The sequence below is a fragment of the Lynx canadensis genome, chromosome D4, assembly GCF_007474595.2.
Source record: "Lynx canadensis isolate LIC74 chromosome D4, mLynCan4.pri.v2, whole genome shotgun sequence".
NCBI classification, from domain to species: domain Eukaryota; kingdom Metazoa; phylum Chordata; class Mammalia; order Carnivora; family Felidae; genus Lynx; species Lynx canadensis.
The window spans coordinates 26,835,077-26,862,344 of NC_044315.2; the positions used below are offsets into that span (position 1 = coordinate 26,835,077).

The 27,268-nt window shown below is 40.3% G+C and overlaps 1 protein-coding gene across 1 annotated transcript in view; it reads right to left on the bottom strand.

Annotated features, from left to right (window-relative positions):
- Window positions 1-1,830: 1,830 nt before the first annotated feature.
- TUT7 (terminal uridylyl transferase 7) overlaps window positions 1,831-27,268 on the bottom strand; it is a 61,191-nt gene continuing 35,753 nt past the window's right edge. The window contains 10 exon segments of the mRNA XM_030292971.1: window positions 1,831-2,885; window positions 16,194-16,519; window positions 17,630-17,745; window positions 19,353-19,444; window positions 19,531-19,578; window positions 24,270-24,447; window positions 25,093-25,170; window positions 25,345-25,458; window positions 25,824-25,913; window positions 26,526-26,629. Of these exon segments, the coding sequence (XP_030148831.1) occupies window positions 2,818-2,885; window positions 16,194-16,519; window positions 17,630-17,745; window positions 19,353-19,444; window positions 19,531-19,578; window positions 24,270-24,447; window positions 25,093-25,170; window positions 25,345-25,458; window positions 25,824-25,913; window positions 26,526-26,629 (1,214 nt within the window). The 3' untranslated portion in view covers window positions 1,831-2,817.

The following is a 27,268-nucleotide window of genomic DNA, read 5'->3' on the forward strand; positions in this document are numbered from 1 at the left end:
GATATGCTTTCCATTTTGCAGGCAAGGAAACTGAACTGCGCAGAGAGAGGCTACGGGGATTGCCACAGTCTGCTGGAAAACTGGCAGAGCCAGACCCTAATTAAGTCTAGAATTGCACCCGGTGAAATGCGCTAAATTCTTGACGGCTGCTGTGTAAACACACCTGCTTTCAAAGAAAAAAGTACTGAGCGCATCTTCACGGTTTTATCGGAGTTTTGTTGAATTCTATTTTCTTGTCAACAAATTTTTTTTTTTGCCTGTAACACTACGAACCCTTTTGACCTTCCTACCCAGGATTTTTTCCACTCAGGAACTTTTTTTTTTGAATAAAACCATTTGTGAAACACATCTGACAATGAAAAGTATACTGAAGTCATGTCAGAACATTTTAGTAACATCTCAGAAAGTGCGCACACTGTTGATATGTACGCACTGAGCAAGGGATTAAAACATGTAGACTGGGGCTGGAAGAATAGATTTCATCTTCCTGTTTGTTCCGGAGAGGCGGAGGAAAGGAGAAGTGGGCTAGTGGAGGCTTCGTGGAGCCTGCTGAGAGACAGGCCAGTTGCGCCTCAATGGTAACTGCGCCCCAGGGGCTGGCCTCAGCGTGGGGCAGATGTGGCTGTCCCCTGGCTGGGGCACTGAGAAGGGGCTGTGACCAGGCCCATGCCAAGGGAGCAAAGAACCTAGGGTCATCCATTCTCCAGGGCTGGTAAACACTGGTCGCTGTCCCGTCGATCCAGTGTGAGGGACTGAAATCTAGCACAGGAATTAGAATAAAATGTAGGAAGCTTTTTAACATTCTCAAAAGGATATAAGAAAACATGGTTTCCATAAAGAGGAAGATAATTAAAATTGAGAGGAAAGGGAAGGTGGCTGAAATAAGCTGAAGACAATTATAAATGAAATGACAAAATCCACATGAGAAACAGCAAACAGCAGAATGACACCAAAAATCCAGTCAGTCATGTGGAGATTAAATTTGAAAAGTGTTCCTAGCATGGAGGAAGAGGAATACTGAAAAAAAGACAAAAGCATTTTTGAGGAAAAAAAAAAAAATTAAGAACACACGTTCCCAAGATGGAAAAAACCCAACAACCAAAAAACCAAACTGGGCTAGAGATACATGGGATTTGCTTTGGTTTCAGACAAAAGTCACTGACACAAAACTTATAGGGATAAACAAACACTGGAGCATCCAAGCAGAAAAATAAAACCTACCAGGAAACAAAAATTAGGCCGGTCTCTGATTTCTGCTATCAGGCCAGAAGACCGCATCACTAAGCTTTCCAAAGAAAGTGTGACGAGAAGTGTGCCCGGTCAAGCTCACTTTCAAGTTGAAGGCAAGAGAAATCAGAAGAGGAGCAGCTGAGGAACGTCACGGGGAGCAGCTTCGGCCCCGGGTACATAATTCATGCTTTACTTCAGGAGTTTGGGTTCGTTAAAGCTGAGTAAGGAACGATCGCTGATCCTACCACAACTTGCCCAGATTCTGTAGTTCTTCGCGATAGGATTCTTCCTTAACTGGAATATGTCTTCCGGTAGGTGAAAAGAAGGGCTCACAGATGTCTTATTTTCCGAGCCCTCTCCTACCTGGGAACGCTTGCCCAGCAAACACCCTCTCCGTCCTTCTCTGTTTCCATCCCCCCAAGTCTGTGCCTCTCCTCTGCGCGTTCCCAGAGCTTGGCGCACAGTGGGGCCGATGACCAGCAGCTGGCATGAGCACAAGGAGGGGGGTGCCAGATGAAGAGGAGCAGTTCTGTACTGCCCTCCCTCCATCTGGTTTCCTCACGACATTAGGACTCTCGCTAGAAAGGAATGTGGATAAAATTACAGGTTGAAATTCTGATTTTATTTCAAAATGATAAATAAACCGAGGCATAGTTCTGGCCACGTACTACTTCTGGAAGGGCTTGTGGAGTTAGAGAAACAGTTCCAGGAGGGCTCCAGTCAGACCCCAAAATGACACCAACCAAACTTGTGATTGGCAGAGATGGCCCTTTCATCTTCAGGGAGTTTTAAAAGTTCTCCACCCTAATTTCGGAGTATCATAAAAAGTAAAAAGCACTTCTATATTTTGTCGTTTTTCCTTTGAAAATGTTTTTAGCAGCAAACAGGACTATTCGTTTCCCTTACTTCATTTGTAGGAGCATAGTAATTTTATGTCAACTTAAAATTAGAGAGGGGGAGAAAAACCAAAGCCCCTCAGTGGCGCTGCATACCCCGGAAGGCTCACACAAATATGTACTCGTGTTCGCGTCATCACTTCTACAAATATCAATGAAATCGGCTTGTAAATCGTAGTAAATACAGTAGTAGCGGTTCACACATATTTGATATGCTTTCACACAAGGATTCAGTAAACAACAATAAATATAATCTCCCCTCTTCAAAACAAAAAAGGGATTTATAGATGGAAAAAAAGGGGTAATTTACTAGGGGTTTATCAGCACACCAGTTTTAGTGTGCTCTGAAAGAATTAAAAACCATGAAATTGTATTCACTGAATACTGGCCCACAATTATGCTTTTTTTTTTTTTTTTAAACCTGGCTTAAAAAAAAAAAAATAAAACCTGGCTTAAATACATACGTCATGGCTTTCTCTTAAAATCCTTATATCTATGGGGATTTGTCATAGGTTAAGACTATTAATTTTTTTTCATTAACAATTTCATTAAGTTAAAAAGAAAATCTGACATTTCCCTAGAGTGTTAAGTAGAAGCCTGATCTACACTGCTGTGTCCTGTGAAATGAACCTAATTTCAAAGAGAATGGGACCGCCTGAGTGGCCATTTAGAGTGCTGCATTTTCCTTCCCTCATGATTCCTGCTGGGTCCTCTTCGCTGAGGCTTTTCCCTGAGTCATATATTTACTGGAAAGGCTACCTAGAGGGGGGGAAAAAACAAAACCCAATATAAATAAAACAAGCCTCACTTTATCACAAAAGCCATAAGATTACTTCTTATTATTCATTATTTACAGAAACTTTTCACACTGGCATTGGTCACTTGTTTTGGATTGAGTGAGTAGGGCTAGGTATAAAAAGGGCATGTATGGAACATGATCAATTAAACACACACCTAGTCAAAATTCTTTCTAAAGGCAGGCAAGTTGCTAGAGTGACATCATTCTAATACAGTGGCGTGTTCATTACGTCCGTATCGGTGCAGAAGGTCAGTGGACTTTTCAAAACCCCTGCTTTGCATAGATCAGTGTCTTCGTTTCCAACCACACAGAACAGATTGCAAAAAACTCTTTGGTTAGAAATAAATATCTTGCATCACTACTTTGTGGATATGAACCTGTGGATGGTCACATTCTAGCAATAACTTAACGGATGTAAAAAGGAAAAAAGAACATTTATTATATTTACAGGAGAAGGACAGAAATGTAGATTACTAATTAAAACCATACTACAGAACAGTTAATAAGTCTTGTTCTGGAGCATAAACAAATAGATCGATGAAACAAGAAAACTGAAAATTCTTAAGTGATTACATATAAGAAAGTAGTATATGCCAAGGGTTGCATTTTTAACCAATGAGGTAAAGTATGGATTGTTCAATAACTGGTACTGTGTCAAATAAGTATTTTGGGAGAAAGGGGGCTTAGGTATCTTTCTTACAACATATCCTTCTTCTCCACACAATTCCAAATGAGTTAAATTTGAGAATTAAATAGAAGAGAGTCAAAGTGTAAGAAGTAGTGAATATTTATATAATTTTGGGGTGGGGAAGTTTCCTAAGCTTTACCTATGAAAAAGGCTTGCTATGCTTACTACTAAAGAATTTACAAGTCAATAGGGAAAAGATGAACACCAACATACAGCTGGGAAAATGAAAAGCAATTTTGGGAAGAGGGAAAAAAAAAGCAGGAGTATATATAACAAACATTCAGTATCATTGGGTGATCAAAGAAATGCAAATTAAAATAATTTTTGATCACCAAATTGAAGGAAGATCAGAAGGACAGAGAGGTGGGTAGGAATTTTGCTAAATGAATAGTCATAGAAACCTAGTAATAACTTAAGTATGCAAATAACTTAAATGTCCAAAACTTGTGATATGGCTAATGGAATATGAGGTATGCATAGGACAATTAATAACATAAAAAGTTATAAAACCACATGAATAGTATTTTCATAAACATGAAAAATTAAAAACAAATGAAAAATCCCATCAATCATGTTTGGTGCCTCATTTTCCTTATCTGTAAAATGTGGGCCCTACACCTATCCGCATTGGGATTATTGTGAAGAGTAGATCAATTAATACAGATAAAACAACTAAACAGTACCTGGTACACAGAAAGTACTCCATAAATGTTAGCCATTATTAGTGCATTGATAGAAAAAGATGGGAAGACTTTACTTCCAAAACCTAAATAGTAGTTATGCTCTAGAATTAGGTATAAATGGCTCTTTTTTCTTTATTTTGCTTAACTATCTACATTTTCTAAGGTAAACATATTAAGTATGCAAATAGAAATTTATGCCCCACAGAAGCAAACTTTTCAAAGCATAGCATCTAGATGATCAACTCATAGTGAAAAATGAGTGCTATCAGGAAGAAGCAAAGCATTCTCCTGTGGTATTTATACCCTAGAGTATCTACAGGCAACAAATCTTTGATATTCTGAACCGCCCAAAGTATCTAGGATCGACTTTTCATTCAAGGGACAAAAAGCTTATATCACTACACCTCATACTGTACGTACAATCCAGATGGGTTAAAGATCTAAACAGAAAAAATAAAGTTTTAAAGGTATTGGAAGAAAATATAGATGGATATCTTATAAGGGAAGAATTTCTTGAAAAAAAATTTTTTTAATGTTTATTTTTGAGAGACAGAACACGAGCAGGGAAGGAAGGAGCAGAGAGAGAGGGAGACACAGAATCTGAAGCAGGCTCTAGGCGCTCGAACCCATGACCCGTGAGATCATGACCTGAGCCAAAGTTGGACGATTAACTGACTGAGCCACCCAGGTGCCCAAGGAAGAATTTCTTAAAGATGACCCTAAAATCACTGAGCCACATGACCATGAAAACTAATCATGTAAAGTCAATCATTTGATTATCTTAAAATTTAAAACTCTGGAATGGCAACAGACACAAGTAGAAAGACAAGATATACTAGAGGAAGATACATAGAATGTATGTAATAAAGGAGCAGTATTCAGAATAAATGAAGAACACTTACAAATTAATAAGGAAACAATAATGCAACAGGAAAATGGGCAAATGATAGGAACAGAGACTTCACAGAAGAACTCCAACCGGTCAGCAAACAAGTAAGATGGGCTAATGATATGAACAGGCAATTCACAGAAGAATAACTCCAACCGCTTAATAAACAAAAACATCACCACAGTCTAGAAAATATACATGAGAACACCACCAAAGTATTTTTCACCTATCAGGGTTGCTAACATATCTAAACTGAAAATGCACATATGTAATGACTCAACAGTTTGACTTCTAGGTATAAAAACTATAGAATCGCTCATATATGCTCAAGGAGACTCAGAAAAGAATGTTCACTACAGCACTGTTTATAGTAACAAAAAAACAAATGCAACCTAAATGCTCATGTGCTAGGTAATGTATAAAATATTCTGTATTCATACATGGAATACTGGAAAGAAAATAAAACTAAATGTATAAATAGCAATATATATTAATTTCAAAATTACTTCCTTAAATAGATATGAAAAAGCAGGTTGTAGAACATTCTTATTACACAGTATAATACATCATTTAAATTAAAAAAATCACCAAGGACACATTCGTTAAAGGCTACATATGCAAGTTTAGAAAAGAACTGGAAGAACATCTGAATGCATAACAGATGCCTCTGGGGTGGAGGGGACACGATGCATGGAGTGGGTATGGGATGGTAGTCAAAGGGGACTTGTGCCATCTTAATGATCTTTTGTTAAAAAAAGATTGAAAAGAAAATGTGAAAAAAATAAATTCCATTCTCTAATAGATGGCTTATATCTGTACCTTTACATTTTCTCCAAAATGTTCACAAACTGCTCTTTTCTAAGAATAGTACTAACAGTCTTATTACTACATCCCCTATATATAAAAATAAATCTCCCGGAACCTGAAGAAATTTCATATAAAAAATGTGCATGTAAAAACGTAAAACCACTAGAAATAAAACACGGATGAACTTTCATGTAATGAGGGGCAAGAACAAGAAATTTACAAAACTATAAGCATGACTTGAAAGGACCTAAAAGTTGGCTAGATGAAACTACTAAGCCAAACAAGCAAGTGACTACGTGGCAAAACGAATCATAAATGAGGCTGAAAGAATAATAAACTGGGATGGTAGCGGTGAAGGATAGAACATGTGACAAAACATGTATGGCTTTCTATGTGGAAAGAGCTAAAAAACAAAGATGAATACCCTAATTGAAAAACACAGAGACAGAAACATGAAGAAATACAAACGAAAACATGAAAAATAGGAGCCTTCAATGGAGGATACAAGCCAATTGGCAAAAGGGGCTGTTGCCATGACGTGAGGGTAGGGGAAACAGGCTGTCAGGGACTCCCTGGGATTGTCAATAATCCCGTTTTGACATTGCTGGCATCATTGTGAAAACGTGCATACTTTTTAACCTACTGCTCTTCTGACTAGGAATTTATCCTGAGGAAGTAACTAGGCAAATGTGCCTGATAGAGTTTTACATAAACAGTGGTCTTGAAACTCGGGCACGTGTATTACTGAGCCAATGGAACAGGACAAGAGGGCAGGGAGCTTGAGGGGACTTGACGGCAGTGTTCCAAGGCTCTGGGCTGGTTCTCAGGAGGCACACCTGTCTTTCATTCACAGTTCTTCTCCTACTTTAAAAAAGAGTGGCATGTCTCCTACTCATCCAAATATTAATGTGGTATGTGGATCTGGGGTGCTGAAATGCTGGTATCTGTGGTCAGTGTGAATGCTTCTAATAAAAACCCCACATTTTTAGCTTTCATAAAAATTACACTGATAGCTGTGATCATCAAAAATTACTTCCTGATGATACATTACTATGTAATTTTTGGGCATTTAGTTAAAAAGAAATGACAATAACTGAGTGGCACTGTTGTAAAACATCTTCCATTCCCTGAAAAAGTATCTGTTATTTTTAGTATCCTATCATAAAGACTACTGAGGTTTCTCGACGGTTGCCAACTATAAAAACAAAAGATTCAGGAAAAAAAAATGGTTAAGGAACATCGTTTCACTCCTGCAATAAGTAGTATTGATCCAACAATACATGAATGCATGGAGAAATCCCATCTATCTCACTGAATGGCCATCACATTTGGTATGTGAATATAAATATTTTGGGGGGCGCCTGAGTGGCTCAGTTAGTTGAGCATCCGACTCTTGATTTCAGCTCAGGTCATGATCTCACAGTCATGGGATCAAGCCCTGTGTTGGGCTCCACACAGAGCATGGAGCCTGCTTAAAATTCTCTCTCTCTGCCCCATCTCTGACTTGTGCAAAAAACAAAAAAAAAAAAACAAAAACAAAAAAAAAAGTTTTTTCACCCATAAAAAGGTCATTTTTAATGAAAATTTGTTAACATTTGATCAATTATATATTCTAATGCAAAACTCAATTTAGAAATTTTTATACTTTGACAAAGATCATAACGATCCAATGTATGTATAAGTATTTTTGTTACAGATGAGTAGGATAGGCTGATTAATAAAATGCTTGAATTTTAATCTTTTTTTCTAGGATTTTAATAAAAAAAATTTTTTATGCTTATTTATTATTTTTGAGAGAGAGTGTGGCAGAGACAAAGGGGACAGAGGATCCGAAGCAGGCTATGCGCTGACAGCAGAGAAGCACGATGTGGGTCTTGAACTCATGAACCGCAGATCATGACCTAGGCTGAGAGGTCAGAGGCTTAACTGACGGAGCCACCCAGGTGCCCCTTAAAATTTTATTTTTAAGGAATCTCTATATTCAACATGGGGCTTGAACTTATAACCCTGAGATCAAGAGTCGCATGCTCTACCGACTGAGTCACCTGGGTGCTCCTAAAATGCTTGAAATATATATGATAAAAATATACCACCTTAAGATGGAAGTAAAACAAAGGAATTCAAGGAGGAAAGTTAAATGATATAAAATTTCTGCCTGTTAAACAGCTGTAAATGAATAGTAGCTCATATGAAAAAGCATATTAATTTCATTTGAAACATTTAAGGCTAATTGAGAAGTTTTATTTTAAAATGTCAATATTTATTTTAAAAGACCCCGGGTGTTATATACTTTGTAATTCTAATGAAAAATTTAGATATCAACTTAAAAATATATGAGATGTATGGGCTTTCTCCATTTTGGGGGAAGAATATGAAAGCAAAAAAAGTCCTGGAAGACACTGACATACCAAATATTTGAAAATAGCTAGTCCATTAATAAGGAATGATTAAATAAATAATGGTATATTCACATACTGGAATATCAAAAAGGGTATCAAAAAGAATGACTGTACTCAATAATAAGGTCTCCCCATATTGTTTACAAAGGTACTTCTGTTATTTTATTTTTTAAGAGATTTTGTTTTTAAGTAATCTCTACACCCAACTTGGGACTTGAACTTACAACTCTGAGATCGAGAGTCACATGCTCTACTGACTGAGCCAGCCAGGTGGTGCCCTTATCATAAAGACCCTTTTTTTTTTTTTTTTTCAGTAGGCTTTTAAATTCTGGTCAAGGAAAAAAGTTATACTAGTATATATACATCATTATGAGGGAGAAAAGATACCACCAATCTCTTACAACATCTCCAGTTTTTAAGATTTCAAACCATGAGATTAAAATGGAATAAATGAAGAGACAGATGTAGTTTCTTTTTGTTGAAATGTAATTTTCTTTGCAAAATAGGGGAGGATTAAGGAATAGAAAAACGTTAGTTTTTTGAGATTCTCATACTGGATAAATTGTTACATGTAAACCAGAGTAATTCACTTAAGCATAAAAATCAGTTGATGGCTATGGTTCTACAACCTCCACGTACTCCTGTTTTTTTGTTAAAAACTTCCATTATACATTTGTCCTCTAAGTTAGAAGAGGTAAGTAACAGTGGGGCAGGTTTTGTTTACAACAGTAACAAGGCAGTGATAACTTGAGGGATAATATGTGCCAGATGCTGTGTGAAGGGCTTTCTGTAGATGAAATTAATCCTTACAATTGCCCTGTGAGGTGTTAGCCCCAATTTATGAATAAGGAAACTGAGGCACAGAGGTTCAGTCAGCCAGCAAATGGTTGGGCTGTACTTCAAACTCAAGTATGTCTGACCTGAAAGCTCATATTCTTGACCATTCTCCCACTTAGTTTTCCTTGTTCTTTCAAAATGTGTACACCTCTTATCAACAAGACTCACGGGACATCTAAGGCATTGTGGCAGGTGTGTGTGTGAGGCGGGGGGGAGTCACAGTGAAGAACACGGGAATTCACCAAACTGTCTATCCACCGCTCTTCCCATTTGGGAGTTAAGAATTCTATACAGCCTAGTAGAAAGGAATGGAAAGTCAGGAAAGAGAACTTGGCCGAGTGCTTATTATGGGCTGGGTGTTTGAATCTCAGGGTCTGATGGGCTAAATGGTGCCGTCAGCACTGGTAGATGAGACGTCTGGAGCCCAGAGAAGCCGGGCTCTTGCCTACGGCCAATAAGGCTAATAGGAGAGAACAGGGGCTGTCCTACCAGCAGCTCGCTGGGGGGCTACCCGTGCACCACACACTCAGCACTGTGGAAAAGAGCAGCTCTGGGGAAATTTAATACTACTTACACTCGAGACATATTTCAGACTTATAATATAGATAATTTGGGTAAATATACTGTGGGTAAATTTGACAAGTCTTAATAGCTGTCATATACTTACTTGAAGAGTTCAATTAAGATCGATTTTAACCACCCATTAATGTTTTCTTTTTTTTTTCTGGTATGAAGTAAACATATTTATTGTAATAATTTTTCTTCTGTAGCAAATGCAAGTTTTAAGTTTTACAGTTGCTCAAAATGTTTATAAATATGCAAGTCTTATGCAGAAGATAGTTACAGTAATCCTTATTGTCAACTGGTAATGCCATTTCCAGGTATATGTCCGGATGTCCAACATCTGTATTCTTCCCCCACTTACAAACAATTTATAAAATCATAATAAACTTCTACATTCAAGATGTGTAAAAACCTTTAGCAGGAGCTATGCTGACGGATGCAGTGTAGGAGCATTGATGCAATCACCATCCCTACAAACTTCTGGGCTGCTTGCTACACACAGGTGCTGTCCTAAGTGCTTTCACATGGATTTCTCAACATCCCTACAAGTCAGGGATGATTATCCCCTTATAACAGATGAGGAAACTGAGTCAAGTAGAGGCTAAGCAGGTTTTTCAAGATCACAAGCTAGAAATCACACCCTGCAATCTGCCTGCAGAGGTGATGTTCTTCAACACCCTGACCTTAGCAAAAGGAGCATCTTGATGAAGCAAGGATCGGTATTTTTCCTATGTGTAATGTTCTGGAAGTATCTGTTCAAGGCTGAACCTCGTAAAAACAACATTCTTTTGGCTTGTTTACATATGGTAACTCTGTGACCCTTAAACTCTCGCAGGATCTATGGGAAGTGATCCCACAAACGGCAGTGGGTCTGTTTCCCACATCTGGCTTTCAGAGGCTGCTTGTCACCCTCCTCCTCTGTCCTTCGTGGTTGCTCTCACTGTCCATCAAATTGGCTCACGACAGGGCCCCGTTCCCATTTCACTTCTGTTTGATTTTGGAGGTTTCCCACTAGAACTCTTCTTGTTTTTACATCCATGCATTCCACTGAGAACAATTACATCTTCCCTGGAAACAGCTGCTCCTGCGTTTTCTCATAGAGCCTCCTGAGTCCTTTACCTTTGCGCACACCATTCCCTTTTCAGGTAAGGGGAGTAATTCTCCCAAGATTTCTGCTTCTTTCTCTTTGAATCACCTGACCTCTGTACCAACCTAACGCCCATTCCTCTTATATTGTAATCGTAAAGAGATTTGAGGTCACTTCACATGTTGTCTACAATCATTACACAAAACAGACCAAAAAAAAAAAAAACCAAACCCTAAAATTCACATGGCGTAAAAAGAAATGCCTAATCCTATTATTGTATATACTTGAGATACTTCATCTCCATCCTGACAGAAATGGAAGTAGCTAAATAATTTCATTATTCCATTTATTTTTCTCTTGTTAACAACATTCCAAGTAGAGACAACCAAACACTCCTTGTCTGGAACTCTCTTTGCTTTCCCAGGGTGGGGTCACTGCGCCCCAGCTTATTTCAGGCTGGGTGGGTGAGCGCAGGGAGGCACTCTCTCTACCGCGGGGGCTCAGAAGGCTGCCCTGGAATCGGGAGCGCTATTTCTCAGTGACGGTAGAGACAGCTTGTCTCTTCACATTCTAACTAACACAGCCACTCTCCAATCTAAAAACAGTGTGCCCACATTACACATACAACATATATGGACCGAGCATAAAATATTGAGTTGCTTTACACTACATACAAAAATGTCGTTATATCAATGAAGTTTTAAAATTTCAGAAACTATATAATCAAGTTAAAAAGACTACACGTGCTCTATTTGCTTATACAATTTCCCTTCTTTAAACCTACTTTATTGAAACACACACACACACACACACACACACACACACACACACACACGGCAAAGTTACCAAGAGGGTCTTCAGGCCAGAACTCAGAATATTTGTATCAAGTTTAAAGTTTCATCCCTTCTTACTAAAAAAAGCTAAAAAAGTGTCTCAGTATATTAAAGTTACTTTGTTTTTCCTCCCACCACCCCTCAATTTCTCCCTTTCCCTTTCAGGATCAAAAGCATACTTGAACACCATAAGGGCCTTCAGATCCTCCTGATCTTGCCATCCTTTGAGCATCTGTCCACAGGCCTGGCAGGCCGGAAAGGATGCTGGGAGGTCTGGTTGCCCAGACTGGTTCCAGCGCTTCTCACCAGAAATCCCTGCAATCAGGTTTTTGTCCTCTCCACTCCAGAGGCAGGGCTCTTTTCCGACTCACTGGTGACTTCTGCACTGCCACATGCAATGCTTACTGATCAGTCTACACCGCCCCAGACTTCCCAGCAGCAGCACCCACACATGGCCAAGCCCTTCTCTGAGGCCCCTTTTCCACTGGACTCCAGGAGCCGGCTCACTTGTTCCCTCACTGACCGTCTTCTGTCAGTCTCCTTTGTTTATTTTGAGCCTCTAAATGCTTTTCTCTTTTTGTTCTGTGTTTACCTCGGAGGCGATCCCACTCCTACCCAGGCCTTCAAATACTATCTCTGCCCTGACAATACTCAAGTCTCTATCTTCAGCCTAGGCCTCTGCTCTGAACGCCCAGCTCGTACATCTCATTGGCTACCTGGCATCTCTACTCAAACACCCAGCGGCCAAATTTACATGGCTAAGGCTGGACTCTTTGTCCCCAAATCTGTTCTTCCTCTTTCTCTGCACAGGAAGTCCCACTTCTGGTCTTCTAGTTGCTCAGGCCAAAAATCGTAGTGTCATCTCGGGTGCATTCTGTCCTATGCAATCATCCAACCCAGCAACAGACCATGTTGGCACCACCTTCAGAATATCCAGAGCGTGACCAGTCCTCGAGTCCCCTGCTGCTTCCACCCGAGTGTGAGCCAGTGCCGGCTCTCCCCTAAGCTCCAGCAGGAGCCTCCTCGTGGCTCTGTTGCCACCCTCACCTCTGCCCAGCAGACTTTTACAACGGGAACCTTTGCCATCAGAATTCCCACAATACCGCCTGTGCTCCAAAGCCTCCAAAAGCTGTCCATCTCATGGAGAGAAAGAAAGCCATCCCTGCCAGTGCTCAAGGCACCTCATGATCCAGATCCATCTACCCTGACCTCGCCTACCACCCCTCCCTGCTCACGTCACTCAGTGACACGGGGGGACAATGTGGTTTTCGTTCTGTGGTAACAGTCTAACTCCAACTTCCCCTAACTTGCCCCTCTTTTTATTTCTTTGTGTAAATGTTACTTCATCAGAGACGCCACAGTCCTATCCAGCATTCCCTTCCCCTTCCCTGCTTTGTGTTTCTTAGCACCTGTTGCCATAGGGAATATTTACACCTTTCTTCTGACAAGGATGTGGAGTAAATGAGAGAAGGGGCTGGTCCATTGCTGTATTGTCAGTGTTGAGGCCCATATTCTGTGCTTAGAGGCTGGGCGGTAGGGGGGTGGTGGCTTAATCACTATTTGTTGAAGGAATGAATAAATGATGCAGCCGAGAGAAGGAGAGGGAGGGGGGCGGAGAGAGAGAGAGAGAGAGAGAGAGAGAGAGAGGAGTTCAGGCCAACAATTTCTTTCTTTCCTTACTTTTGTGTATGTAGATAGTCTCATGAGGAGAACATACTGCTGACAAGACAGTGGCAATTTCAAATCAGAAACAAAAAGCGTGGAAGAGGAACAAATAATTAAAGGCTATGGTTCTTACTTAGGGATGATATAGGAACCACCTTAGAGCACAGGCTCAAGCCTAACCTCTGAAGGGTGGGGGGAGGGCAGCTGTATTTGTAAAAGTTCCCCAAGTGATTCTGACGTCCAGTCCCTGTTAAAACCACATACTCAAAGGAAGCATCTCAAAAGGCATGTGGTAAACTATGCAATAAATAAAATAACACACATTTGTTTGTTTTTTTTTAAACCCACATACCTGACTGGGGACTCAAAAATATGGTTGTTTTTTGTTTCTTTTTGTCTTCATGTAAAAGCACTGCCTAAAAAATGAAATAGACTGGTTTACAAAATCGAAAGGAAGAGAGCATCTGAAACAGCCTTAAAACCGTAACCATATCCAGAGAGGGCTGAAATTAGGCGTGTGGAAGGCAGAACTCTGCAAGTTAATTGAAAAGCAAGACAGAGACTCAGGAGCCCTGGAAGCGCCCCTGCCATCGGCACACAGCAAGCCTCACCACACACGGCGCGGGGGTGCTGAGGGAGGAGCCAGGAGCGTTAGCCAGAAGGAAGAGGCCAGGGCCTGGGGCGCCCAGCACCTCGCCGAGGACTAGCACTCGGGAAGTGCGTGCTGACAGACAGATGAGCCAAGGGCTTCCTGCTCAGGTCTGAGCTAGGTTTACCTGAGCAAATGTGCCAGTTGGTCTCAAGGGACTAGGTGGAGAAGGGGATCCAAACACACAATCTGATTTAGACATACCTGAGGAAAAAATTAGCACTTTTTGTTCTCACTGTAAAATGAAAGCAGTAGCCCTGTTTTCAAACTTTCACAGAACATTTTTCTGTGGATGTGACAGAAGTTCCCACTGAGTATACTGTGTGGACAAAATAACGTATTTGAAGAAACGAGAGGGGGCAGCATAATTTTCGGACAGGAAGAAGCAACTGATTTACTCTGAGTTGCTGCTGGAGGAAACGCCCCGTTCTCTACTCCCACTCCCCCCTTCCTATCTACCCATCCCTGCCCCGGGATCCCCCTGGCTCTCCTTGACTTGCTGCTACTGCCCCTGCAGCCTTCCAGAAGCACCGCTCTACCTGGAGAACTTCACTAGTAGACAACGTAGAACTCGCTACCAACTGGGAGGAAGAAACCCATCAAAGCTGGGGGGATGCAGGGGCATCCCTTCACCTCTGTGTTGTACCCAAGAGGAGTATGATGATAATGTGCTTCGTGCTACTAGTAAACACACACCGCCCGTTCTTCAGAAGGGTCTACAAAAATAACTGGTTGAACTTCATTACGTCTTATCTATGCTGTTTCCAGTTTCCTCATCTGTAAACTGGGGTTATCGATACCACGTCTCATGGGGCTGGGGAGAAAATCAGAAGAGACTGCCCGCGTAAAGTACTTAAAATAGTGCCCGACTGAGTGAACGTTAGCTATGGCTATTATTTTGATTTCTCTTAATTAGATTTACTCTTATAATCATAAAAGATCTGGTCTATGTAGCACGTCAGGGCACAACGAGTTTGAATTTAAATTTGTCTGAGTTCCTTAGAAGCAGGGCAAGCTGTAACTTCCATAAGCACTGAAGTCCTATTTTAAAACCAATAATTAAATAATTTAAAAATATACTTTCCATATAAAGCTCCTTTAAAAAAAAATAAGTGCTCTAAAAATCTTGTCTTTAAAAAAAGAGACACTATATTGCTGCTATGATATAATAAAACGGAAGAGAGGTACAAGTGTTCCAGGGACAATGACTGCAGAGTACTTTAAGGGAATTGTCAGCAGTGCTGACTTTTTTCCACTGTCCATACACATATGCAATTGAGGACAAACATGAAAGGTTACTACTTTAATCTAGAAAATGACTTCCCCGGGTTTCTCTTCTATGCCAATCAGATTCCATCCACTCTCTCAGGTTTGTTTGGAGAAACAAAGTGAGGGTGTGTAAACCGCTCTGTAAATCCTAACTTTTTATACGTACACAGAAGGTACCCCCACTGCTAACAGTCTGTTAAAAAGATGCCCAGAGTGGACACTTTACCCGTTTAATAGAAAGGGTCAATGCAGATCCAACAACTCAAAGGGACAAGAAGTATGGATGATTTTCAAGTATGGACTGGTCATCTATCTTTCCTCATCGTAAGAATAACTCTGCTCGCTGCAGGAAAGTATTAAAACAGTCACATCCTCCTCTCTTCCGCAGTTAGAACCACCAGTCGCCGTGTAACAGAGTTCCTTTCAGTGCCTTTTCTAGGCATGTGCACGTACACAGGTAAAGAGAAGTACAAGTGGCTCACTATCCACAGCTTGGGGTCCTGACATGATTCTGCTGTGCCTCCCCCAAGGCCAATCAGTGCTTCCACTTCCAAAGTGCACCTACTGAGAAGTGAAGCTCAAGCGGCGGCATGTTTTCTGGTCACTCAGGCTAGGGTTTCTAGGCACTGGGGATGACTGGGTTTTCCATTCACTGATCATCTTAGAAAAGCCAACCAAATGACTTTTATAAGCCTCTAAATGAAACCGGGAATAAGTTTAAGACATCTAGAGGGTCAGGGTTAAAGGAGAGGGAGGGTTCGCTTTCTTCAAAACGAAATCTTCCTCAGTAAGTAGGTTTGTTAAAGAAATAAATATATCTAAAATAGTAAAGGACTTTAAAAGAGAGATTTCCCTTGAGATGCGAGGGCAAACATCGAGGTATGACCGGTATCCATACCTGGAGAGCCTTTAAATTGCGGGCATTCCTTTTTAATGTGCCCTTCTCTTCCACAAATAAAACAACGTTTTTCTCGTAAGTCTTTGTCATCCTGCCTCTTCCATTTTTCCACTGGTGGCCTGAGGATTTTCTCTCTGCCCAGGTCGACAGCTGTCCTCACTGGCTTGGCTTTCTGAGGCGTGCACTGCACGGGCTTCTCTTCTTTTGTCAACACGTCCCTCTCTGTGTGCTTGTTCTGAATGTCTTTGTCCTCTTTGCTCCTCTTCTCTTTGTTCTCAGGGTATCTTTGGTTCAGGGTATCTTCCTGATCACGCCGCCGCCTCACTCTAGAAGATGATATAACACCAGTAGGAAAAATCTAGACAGACACCTGACCAAATATTAAGAGCACTCCAGGTTTGGGAGATGACCAGAAACAGAAAGTGTCAGAGGGAAAAACAAGAATTTAACAAATGTAAGTCCGTCTGCTCTATCAAGAAGCAACCTCAGGGTGATGGTGTAGGTTTTCTTTTTGATTTTCACAGTTACTCTAGTGCCATAAAACCAGGGTTTGCAGTTAGTGGAACTCCCTGGTTTAGTACCCTACTGTGATACGGATGTGATGAAACTCGAATTCTCCTTGGGGTGAATTCTTGAAATTCTGCGGCCCATTCTTTACTAGGCACTAGAAATTTAAGCCATGGAAGTTCCAGTTCACAAGGAAACAAGGGTTAGGAGATTTATGTTCTTAAAACGTTAAAAACATTTCTTTCTTGTCGTATGAGTGATCAGTGACTATTATCTCAATAAAAAACCAAACTACTAAATAAGAGCCTCAAATTCTAGATGGTGCCTTATTTTAAGTAGCATATTTTTTAAATGAGTATTGTTGTCCAGCTAAGACCACACCACCCAAAACAACAGTGCGTCCCAAGCAAGCAACCCAAACCTCCCCCCTCCCCGACCCTCCTGCAAACATCACCAGAAGCATGGTGACCAAACTGAGCGGCTTTGCCACGGCAATTATTAAAGGTTAAACTGCATACAAGTGAAGGGTCCTATCTGGCAATAAACTGTAGACGAGTCTGGTACAGCTCAGTTCCTGTATACTGGAAGTGTCACTGATGTCCTGAAGGAACTCATTTCACTTTTCTCATCTCTTCTTTCACCCCTGTTGGAGAGGCCGGTGACCGAATGGCTGAATAACAACTGGGGCAGTGACCAAAATGAGGAAAGGGGACCAGGCCTGGAAGACTGTTATCTGGAAACTCGAGGGACTTCTGGCCATCCGTGCTTAAAGGCGTGTTTTAAATCACTTCATATTCATTGCAAAAAATCATTTATCTGAGAACTGCTGGATTTAACACAAGTTTATTTTCTGTTACAACAGAACCTCATTTAAAAATTGGTACAATAAGAAAGTAAAACAGAACCACCCCTTTTGAACACGGACTTACTTTCTCCTCATAGGACAATCCTTCATGAAGTGTCCAATTTTCCCACAAATTCGGCAACATCTATCATTTGGTGCCAGCTCTCCTTCAGTTAGCACTTCTGGATCAAAAAAGTATTCCTAGCGGAACATACATATAGAAAACTATGAACGATTAATGTGAGGTCAAAACACAACAACTAACCAGGTATCGATCGGAAAACTTCTTTTGAATAACGATTACTATACTGCTTAGGGATAGTTTTACCTAAATTTCATGTTGGTTTATTCCTTTTCATCCTGCGGCCCACAGTTTCACCCTAACCATAAAGGGAGCCTGTTTTTCCAGGACATTTCTACACGAGAGCATCACACATGCCTGTGAGTCAGCTTCCCCAGGACACGGGGGAAGCCGCGGCCAGCTACGAAGGCTTTGCTTTCTCATAAAATGAAAAGGCTAGAACCCAATAAATTGAGGATTATGATTTGCATTACACAGACTACATAGAGCAAAAGAAAGGAGCCATGTGTTGTTGCTTTGTTTTGTTGTGGCTTTGGAGAAACATATCAGAAGGAAGGGAAGACAATGGCTGGAGTGAAGCCTCCTTGCCACTGAAATTAAGGTGAGGACCGGAAGGGAGCACGGCCATCACCTGAGAGCCTGTAAGAAATCCAAGTCTTGGGCCCTACCCCAATCTCCTGGATTAGAATCCCAAAGGACAAAACCCCCAAGAATATCTGCTGGATCAAGTTTCAGAAGCCTTGGCGTAGAGGGCAGCCATGGCATATCTAGCCAAAACGAGACGCACAGACACGATCCAGTGCTGAGGATACCCCCATACTCTTAATACACTCATATGCTTCAGGCTTGTTTAAAAAGTCTTTATAAAGAAAATTAGTGAAGGAAAAAAAAAATTTATTTTTAACAGAAAACCCTCTAGTTTTTGCTCACTGAAGGGAATTTTTGTGCAATTTGGCTTTGTTTTTAATGAGTCTGGTCCCATAAAAATCTTGAGTATCAGGTTATAGGACACCAGCGAGCTTGCCAGCACAAGTGACACTGTCTCTCTCCTGGTCCCACTAAGAGATGCATTACTGTCAAGTAGACTGAAGGATCTAGACTTTGTATGAGCAGGTGGAGGACCCTTAGCTGTGTGTGAGCTGGGCTTGGCACAGGCTGGCACGGAGCTGAATGCTGCTGGGACAGCAGTGCCATCTATGTGCGTTACCAAGGAAAAGCAGCAGCGCCAAAAGGCCTATTTTCCCACCCAAATTCCACGTATGGCTGTTTCTCCCTGTTCTCCTGATAAATGGCCTCAGAACTGGGATGTTTAGAAAAAGGTTTTAGGGATTACTTTGTATTGCAACTGTTTATCCTGGCTAGCTCTGCCAGACTTTCAAGAGTATTTATTACTGGAGTCATGTGTACAAATTAGGTGCTTAATAAAGGCTTTTACTTTTTGTTTATTTTTCAAATAAACTTAAAAAAAGTATTTTTTAATGTTTATTCACTTCTGGGAGAGAGACAGAGCATGCGTGGGGGAGAGGCAGAGAGAGAGAGGGAGACAAAGAATCTGAAGCAGGCTCCAGGCTCTGACCTATCAGCACAGAGCCTGATGCGGGGCTTGAACTCGTGAACCATGAGATCGTGACCTGAGCTGAAGTCAGATGCTTAACCAACTGAGTCACCCAGGTGCCCTAATAAAGGCTTTTAGAATTGTTTTTTGGTATTTCCAATGGACACTTACCATTTTTGACGGGTAGTCCTTCGGAAATCCTTTGACTGGAATACCAAACACTCTTCTACCATTAATAAATGCTTTCATTATAAAATTTGTCACTGAGAAGAAAAGAGTTAAAAGTGCTCAGTTAGATGGATTAAAAGGAAAAGGGACCACATTAACATTTATAAACAAAGCAACTTACTTTTCCTCGATAATCCAGCTCCAAGATTGTGATTCAAATCAAAGGGATCTACATAAAAACAAATTAATGAGAACAAAAAAGATAATGAAATAGAAAATGCCACTATTCATACATTAACGTGTGCATAAAAGACAGAGGAAGTATTACATACTTTATCATTAATAAAAGTACAGTTGACCCTTGAACAATGTGGGGGATAGGAGCACCAACCCCCTACAAGGTCAGAATTCCACACACATATTTAGAGTCCCACAACACTTATTACTAATAGCCTACACTTGACCACAGCCTTCCCTATAACATAGTCGATTAACATATATTTTATTTATGTATTATATATTACATCCTTATAATAAAGTAAGCTAAAACAAAGAATATGTCGGGGCACTTGGGTGGCTCAGTGGGTTAAGCATCCAACTCTTGGTTTCAGCTTGGGTCATGATCTCATGGTTTGTGAGCTCGAGCCCTATGTCGGGCTCTGTGCTGACAGGTGCAGAGCCTGTTTGGGATTCTCTTTCCCTCTCTCTCCCTGCCCCTCCCCTGCTCTGTCTCAAAATAAATTAATAAATTAAAAAAAAAAGAAAACATTAAGAAAATCATAACAGAAAATATATCTACAGTACTGTATTTATTGAAAAAAACTCATTTAAGTGGACCCACGCAGTTCAAACTCATGTTGTTCAAGAGTCAACTGTGTTAAATGACTTCCTTTTTTTTTTTTTTTTTTTTTTAAATTTTTTCAACGTTTATTTATTTTTGGGACAGAGAGAGACAGAGCATGAACGGGGGAGGGGCAGAGAGAGAGGGAGACACAGAATCGGAAACAGGCTCCAGGCTCCGAGCCATCAGCCCAGAGCCCGACGCGGGGCTCGAACTCACGGGCCGCGAGATCGTGACCTGGCTGAAGTCGGACGCTTAACCGACTGCGCCACCCAGGCGCCCCTAATGACTTCCTTTTTAATGAGTTTCAAATGTGTAATACAGCTAAGTAATATATATTCCTAAATATAAGTCAAGTGTTTTCTCGAAAGTGTCCATCAGAAAAGAAGGTGTTACTTTATGTTTGATTCTCTATAGACTCCTTCCTATTATGAGGAGTTGCTTCACTTTAAACAACAAAATATTGTTTGGAGAAGACCTATTAATCGAATATTATCTAAGGGTGCTAGTTTGGGAGGCATATAGAGGTCACAAATAGACTTAAAACATTTTAGCACTGGATGTTCCTGCTAACTAACAAGCATTTTAAGGATCACATCAGTCATCCTGGAGATCATAAAACACAAGATAAATTAAGACACACACACACACACACCTGCCCTATGCTACTCAGACCTCAGTTTTTAGTAAAAGCTTCATGAAGGACTCCCATATGATCTTAAATGTGTGCATCTTAAATGCACTAGGTAGGTATATATATATGTTGGGTTCTGGAATATTATTTATTAGATGACCCAGAAAGTGGTAGGAAAGATGGGAAAAAATGGTGATGTCAAAGATTTATTCGAGATCTGAATAAATTTGTTCATGAAATAAATGGAGGTAAAGCACTATTTCTAATTTAAAATACTATTTTATGTATGATTTAAAACATACATACATAATAATTCATGCTTTGAATGTTTAATTATTTCCAATAAATGCCTAAAAATATTCAAGAAAAGCAATGGAAAAAAAAAAACCCAACCTTTTTGGGGATTATTAAGAAAATGGAGGACTGGGGCGCCTGGGTGGCGCAGTCGGTTAAGCGTCCGACTTCAGCCAGGTCATGATCTCGCGGTCCGTGAGTTCGAGCCCCGCGTCAGGCTCCGGGCTGATGGCTCGGAGCCTGGAGCCTGTTTCCGATTCTGTGTCTCCCTCTCACTCTGCCCCTCCCCCGTTCATGCTCTGTCTCTCTCTGTCCCAAAAATAAATAAACATTGAAAAAAAAAAAAAATAAAAAAAAAAAAAAAAAAGAAAATGGAGGACTGCATGCATACAATATATACAAAAAGAATAAAGATGGGGCATCTGGATGGCTCAGCTGGTTAAGTATCCAACTCTTGGATTTCAGTTCAGGTCACGATCTCAAGCTTCATGAGATGGAACCCCATGTTGAGCTCTGCATTGACAGCGTGGAGCCTGATTCTCTCTCTCTCTCTCTCTCTCTCTCTCTCTCTCTGGCCCTTCTCCATTCTTTTTCTCTCTCAAAATAAATAAATAAACATTAAAAAAAATCTTTGAAAAGGAGTAAAGAAGTAAAATGAGGCATCTTTCTGGTTGTCTGTTATGCTTTTAATGTGCAATAAGTGGGGCACACCATTCGGGATAAAGACTCAGTAGCATGTTACTGGAGTGTAGAAGCCTTCACTCAGTTTGACCCTATACTAACAACTGCTTTCAGAAGGTTACCTTCCTAGTAGGTCTGGTCACATTTTCTTCTGGTAACTTGTACATGTATTTTTGGTTGTTGCTTAATGTAGCAGAGATACTATAATATTAAGCTACTGTACAGTAAAAAACATCACTGTCACCACCACCCCTGAAATTCCTCCATTCTAGAAGAGCTGGTTAAAAGTCTTCCTTCTAAGGGTGCCTGGGTAGCTCAGTTGATTAAGCATCTGGCTCTTGATTTCAGCTCAGGTCATGATCTCATAGTTTCATGGGTCCGAGCCCCAAATCGGGCTCTGCGCTGGTGGTGCAGGGGGCCGCTTGGGATTTTCCCTTTCTTTGCCCCTCCTCCACTCACGTGTTCACATGCATACTCTTTCTCTCTCAAAATAAATAAATTTTTAAAAAAGTCTTCTTTCTAACTTAGCCTATTACTAATGGTTCATCTGAAAGGAATGTAAAAATGAGAACATAATGAGACTTCAAAAATTAAAAACAATATATGAACAATTGGAGACGGTAAGGACCCACTGTGATAATGGAAAGGTTTAAGACAAAGTTCTGTTTTTGACATACGACATCCTAAAAAGTTAAAGTCATATCTAAAGCCATAGTGATCTGAATTTAATTTTACAAATGTTCACAGTATCTTAATACTGCCAATAGGCAGAAGTAATGATGGAAACATAACCTAAAGTAACACACGTGATTTAACGAATATAAGTGTATTTCCAAAAAAATAAAAAAGATTAAAACCAATAAAATATTTTTTAAGCCATTTCTCAGTTCAGTTTTAAACATTTAAACTCCCTTTTGACCCTAAAATTAAAATCCCACAAACTTGAGGGGTGCCTGGGTGGCTCAGTCAGTTAAGCGTCCAACTCTTGGTTTTGGCCTTAGGTCATGATCCTGCAGTTGTGGGATCGAGTCCCATGTTGGGCTCCGTGCTGAATGTGGATGCTGCCTGGGATTCTCTTTCTTTCCCTCTGCCCCTCTCCCCCACTCATTCTCACTCACTCTCTCTCTCAAATTAAACAAACAAACAAAAAATATATAGTAAACAATTGACTACAAACATACATGGCCCACGGATCCTTGCATTCAATGGAAGAAAAGGCTTCAGCATGGGCAAAAGAAATGCCAAAGTTTACATGTAATTACTTGTAGGTAAACCCCTTCATCAATAAATAGCAAATAAGGATCTTGAAAATTCAATTAGTGCCCACTTTTCAAACCCTCAATTCAGAAGGTGTTAAAAGTCCCACTCTCGGGGCGCCTGGGTGGCGCAGTCGGTTAAACGTCCGACTTCAGCCACGTCACAATCTCGCGGTCCGTGAGTTCGAGCCCCGCGTCAGGCTCTGGGCTGATGGCTCGGAGCCTGGAGCCTGCTTCCGATTCTGTGTCTCCCTCTCTCTCTGCCCCTCCCCCGTTCATGCTCTTTCTCTGTCCCAAAAATAAATAAACGTTGAAAAAAAAAAAAAAAAAAAGTCCCACTCTCTCTCTTTATTTTTTTTTTTAAGTTTATTATTTATTTTGAGAGAGAGAAAAAGAGAGAGAGAGCGAGAGAGCGTGTGAATGCACAGCGGGGTAGGAACAGAGAGAGGGAGAGAGAGAGAATCCCAAGCAGGCTCTGAGCTGTCAGCGCAGAACCTGATGCAGGGCTCAAACTCACGAACCGTGAGATCATGACCCGAGCTGACATCAGGAGTCAGATACTTAATCAACTGAGCTACCCAGGTGCCCCAAAAGTCCCACTCTTTTAAAGCTGCCTTATCTCTATTGCAAACTTATTCTCCAGTAAGTGTTCAACAAAAGTCAAAGATGTGTCATGGTCGAAAGAGTTCTGAAGTGGGGAGAAGCCCCACAGGAGGACACCAGTCATTTAAAAATGTCTTTTTTTTTTTTTAATTTTTTTCCTAGTGCTTATTTATTCTGGGGTGGGGGACAGGGAAGGAGGGAGGGAGGGAGGGAGGGAGGGAGGGAGGGAGGGAGAGAGAGAGAGAGAGAGAGAGAGAGAGAGAGAGAGAACACTCAGGGGAGGGGCACAGTGAGAGAGGGACACAGAATCCGAAGCAGGCTCCAGGCTCTGAGCTGTCAGCACAGAGCCCAATGAGGGGCTCGAACTCACAAGCTGTGAGATCATGACCTGAGCTGAAGTTGGATGCCTAAGTGACTGAGCCACCAGGCACCCTTAAAAATAACTCTTCATCCTGGAAACAGACAAGTGTGCTGATGTGGACAGTAACAGAATGGCAGTGCTGCACATCCCAGCTGGTGGCTCCCTGCCGTTCTCTGCAGGGATGGAGAACGATGCCCTCCTAGTTCAAACTCTATATTCTATTCGATTTTAAGCTTCATTTTATTTGTACCTTCAATTACAATGTATTTTGAGGTCCACTGTTTCTTAAAAGTTGTAAGCAGACTTTTTCTCCTGATGCTAATAACATGTTCTTTAAAATCAAATTCTTCTGTGTAGAATCGAAGAAGTCCCAACCATAGCTGCCCAACAGATTCTGTATTTTTCCCATATTCTGGCCAATAGGTGGGCTAGAAATAGAAGGGAACAGAGATATTATGCTCTATAGTAAAGTGTTAATATCTATCTTCATTTGTATCTTAGGGAGTAAGTTTGGACTTATTAACTGGAATTTAAATACATAAAAAATATAATTCTGTAACTTTTCTCTCACATTTTAAAATACCATTTTCATGACTTTATTAATCTCTACCGTGTGACCTGGAGATAGGGAAAGCTCAGGGTTTTAAATGTCAAACCCCAGAGGCATGTTTGTGGAAGAATATGGAAATAGATTTTAAGAGCCTTGATGATGCCTGGGTTATTAGATCTTTGAACTCAAAGAAAGTCTTTCCAAACTGTTTGCAGAAAACCACTTAGCAAATATTTGTTCATTTGGAATAAAGCTACATAGCCATTTGGAATTAACAGGCATTAAAGAAATCCTACATATAGTCCCTGGAAACTCACCTGACTTAATTAAAATGTTTTCATTTTTATTAAAATGAAAATGTTTTCAACTTCAAAGGAAACATCTATATATGCTAGTTTTTTTACTATCATAATATAAATAAATATAACAAGTGAAAACATAGTTGTTGACCATTACAGCACAGCATAGTACAGCTAACTTTTAGTCAAGGATGTAAAAAAATCTTTACTCTTAAAATACGTACCAGTTCATCTATTTGATCAAAAAAATAAATATTCCAGCCATCAACAAATATTTCAGGTTTCTTTTCACCTTTGTATATCTGAAATTAATTTTTAAACTATTAGTATGGATTACAAATTTAATGCATTGATACAAAAACTTGTAGGAAAATAGTTAAAAATTTAACTACAGAATCACAGAATATTAGAGAAGGAAGAGGGCTCAAAGATCACCCAGTTTTACAGATGAGAAACACAATTTCTTTTACTAATACCTCTTGAAGGACAGGAATGACTGGTGGATTCCTCTGCTGGAGAAAATATAGCACCATAAGCGTGTATGCGTATGACGATAAGCTGCCTCTAGAAGCATCACCAATATCACACATCTAGAGGGAAGGAAAATGAGGAACAGATCACCAATGTTTCCTGCTAAATTTGCAGCTATTCTACTGTCACTAAAAGGAAAATGCTTCTATTGGGCATTAACAAAAAAGTTACATGTTCAAATGCCAAAGACCAACCAAAAGGACATCAAAAACAAAAACCCCCAACCATCAGCCACTAGCAAGATTAGATTATCGTATGTAAAACTTAAGACAACAAAATTTTAGCTTGCCACAGCAGGGTTCCCAAACTAGTTAAAAGAAGCATTTAACATGGCTATCATTCTTTAAAAAATATAGACATGTTTTCAACTACGTTTGAAGATGCAACGAAATTTCTAATGAATCACAACAGGAAGCATACGCACCTTTGTAAACACTTTCATGGTATAGCATAAATATTTCACTCTGGGATCAATGGCTGAATAAGCAGATAAGAGCCTCGTGTTATGAAGGGCCTGTTAAAAGGAAAATTGTAAGTTACCAAATAGAAGAAAAAAATTTAAACTGGAATATTCTGAAAAGGTTTACAGTGTAATTCACTTTAGATTGAAGACATTTAGACTGACACGAGTATTTTCCCCCAAAGATGAGCTTCATTAACTTACTAAATAATAAGAATTATACATGACATCTGAGCTCATGACTTCCATGTTAATATGTCCTTAGTCTGAACATTTCTAGAAATAAGGGCTATTAAAATAATTCCATCTATGTAGACGTAAGGATCCCCCACTTCACCCTGGCATTATTTAAACTGAATGCCCGTAGCATCCAGAGAAGGTCCAGAAAGCCCTGCAGGAAACAGTGTGAGACAAAAGACACACACACAGTCCAAAATTAAAACAAAATTCAAGCCAAACAAAAAGCACCTGCCGCTCGGACCTCATAATAAATAAATACTATCTTAACTCTTTGTTAAGAGAGTCTGCCAGGCAAAAGGCAAACACTCCTAATGAAAACAACGAATAAGATCAAAGGAATGGCTTAATTTTACTTGCTATTTTGTAAATTAAGAGCCATTCGTTCCCTTTCATCTCCCTAAAGAAAAGTCCTGGGGAAAATCTTACCAGTGTGTTATACAAGCTGATGTCCACCTCCAGACCACTTCTCAAATGGAAGAACTTTACAATTGGCACCTTTGCTGTTGTAATAGGCAAGATGTTTCTAAGACCTAGGTTAGGAATAAGAGAGTACTGTTAAATACAGCAGCTGGGGCCATAAGCGGTTCTTATGTTAATATCCCAAAATAAGACGATGTAAACCGAACTCTGGCTAGTTTTCACTGCAGTCACTAGGACTACTTTTCACTGCAGTCACCAGGACTACTCGATTCCGTTATTAAACATCTGGGAAGACTCTTCTGGCAAAGTTTGTATTTGTTAAACACATCGATATCTGAAGTACAAGGATGAATGAGGTAGCCACTGTCCTCCAGGAATTCACTGGATCATGTGCATGTGTATAGGGCTGTCAGTCTGATAAACACCAGAACAGAAGAAACTACTACAGAGTCTAGACTACTCGGGCCCTATCTATTCTCTCCACGTGACTATATCTAATACAGAGAAAAGCCTACAGGGTGATCATCTGAATCCTCAAAACAAAAGTTATGCATCATGGAGCTAGAAGACAGTGAAAGAACAGAATCAAGTTCAATAGGAGAGGAGTGAATTGCCTGAACCAGGCTTTGAAAAAGGAGAGCAACAGGTTAAAAACAGAGGCGGCTGAGGGGATTTAGGAGGCAAGGGAAAAAAAAGCACATAAGGACAGGGCAAATGCCTAAAGCAGAAAGGATGTTCGAGAACTTCCA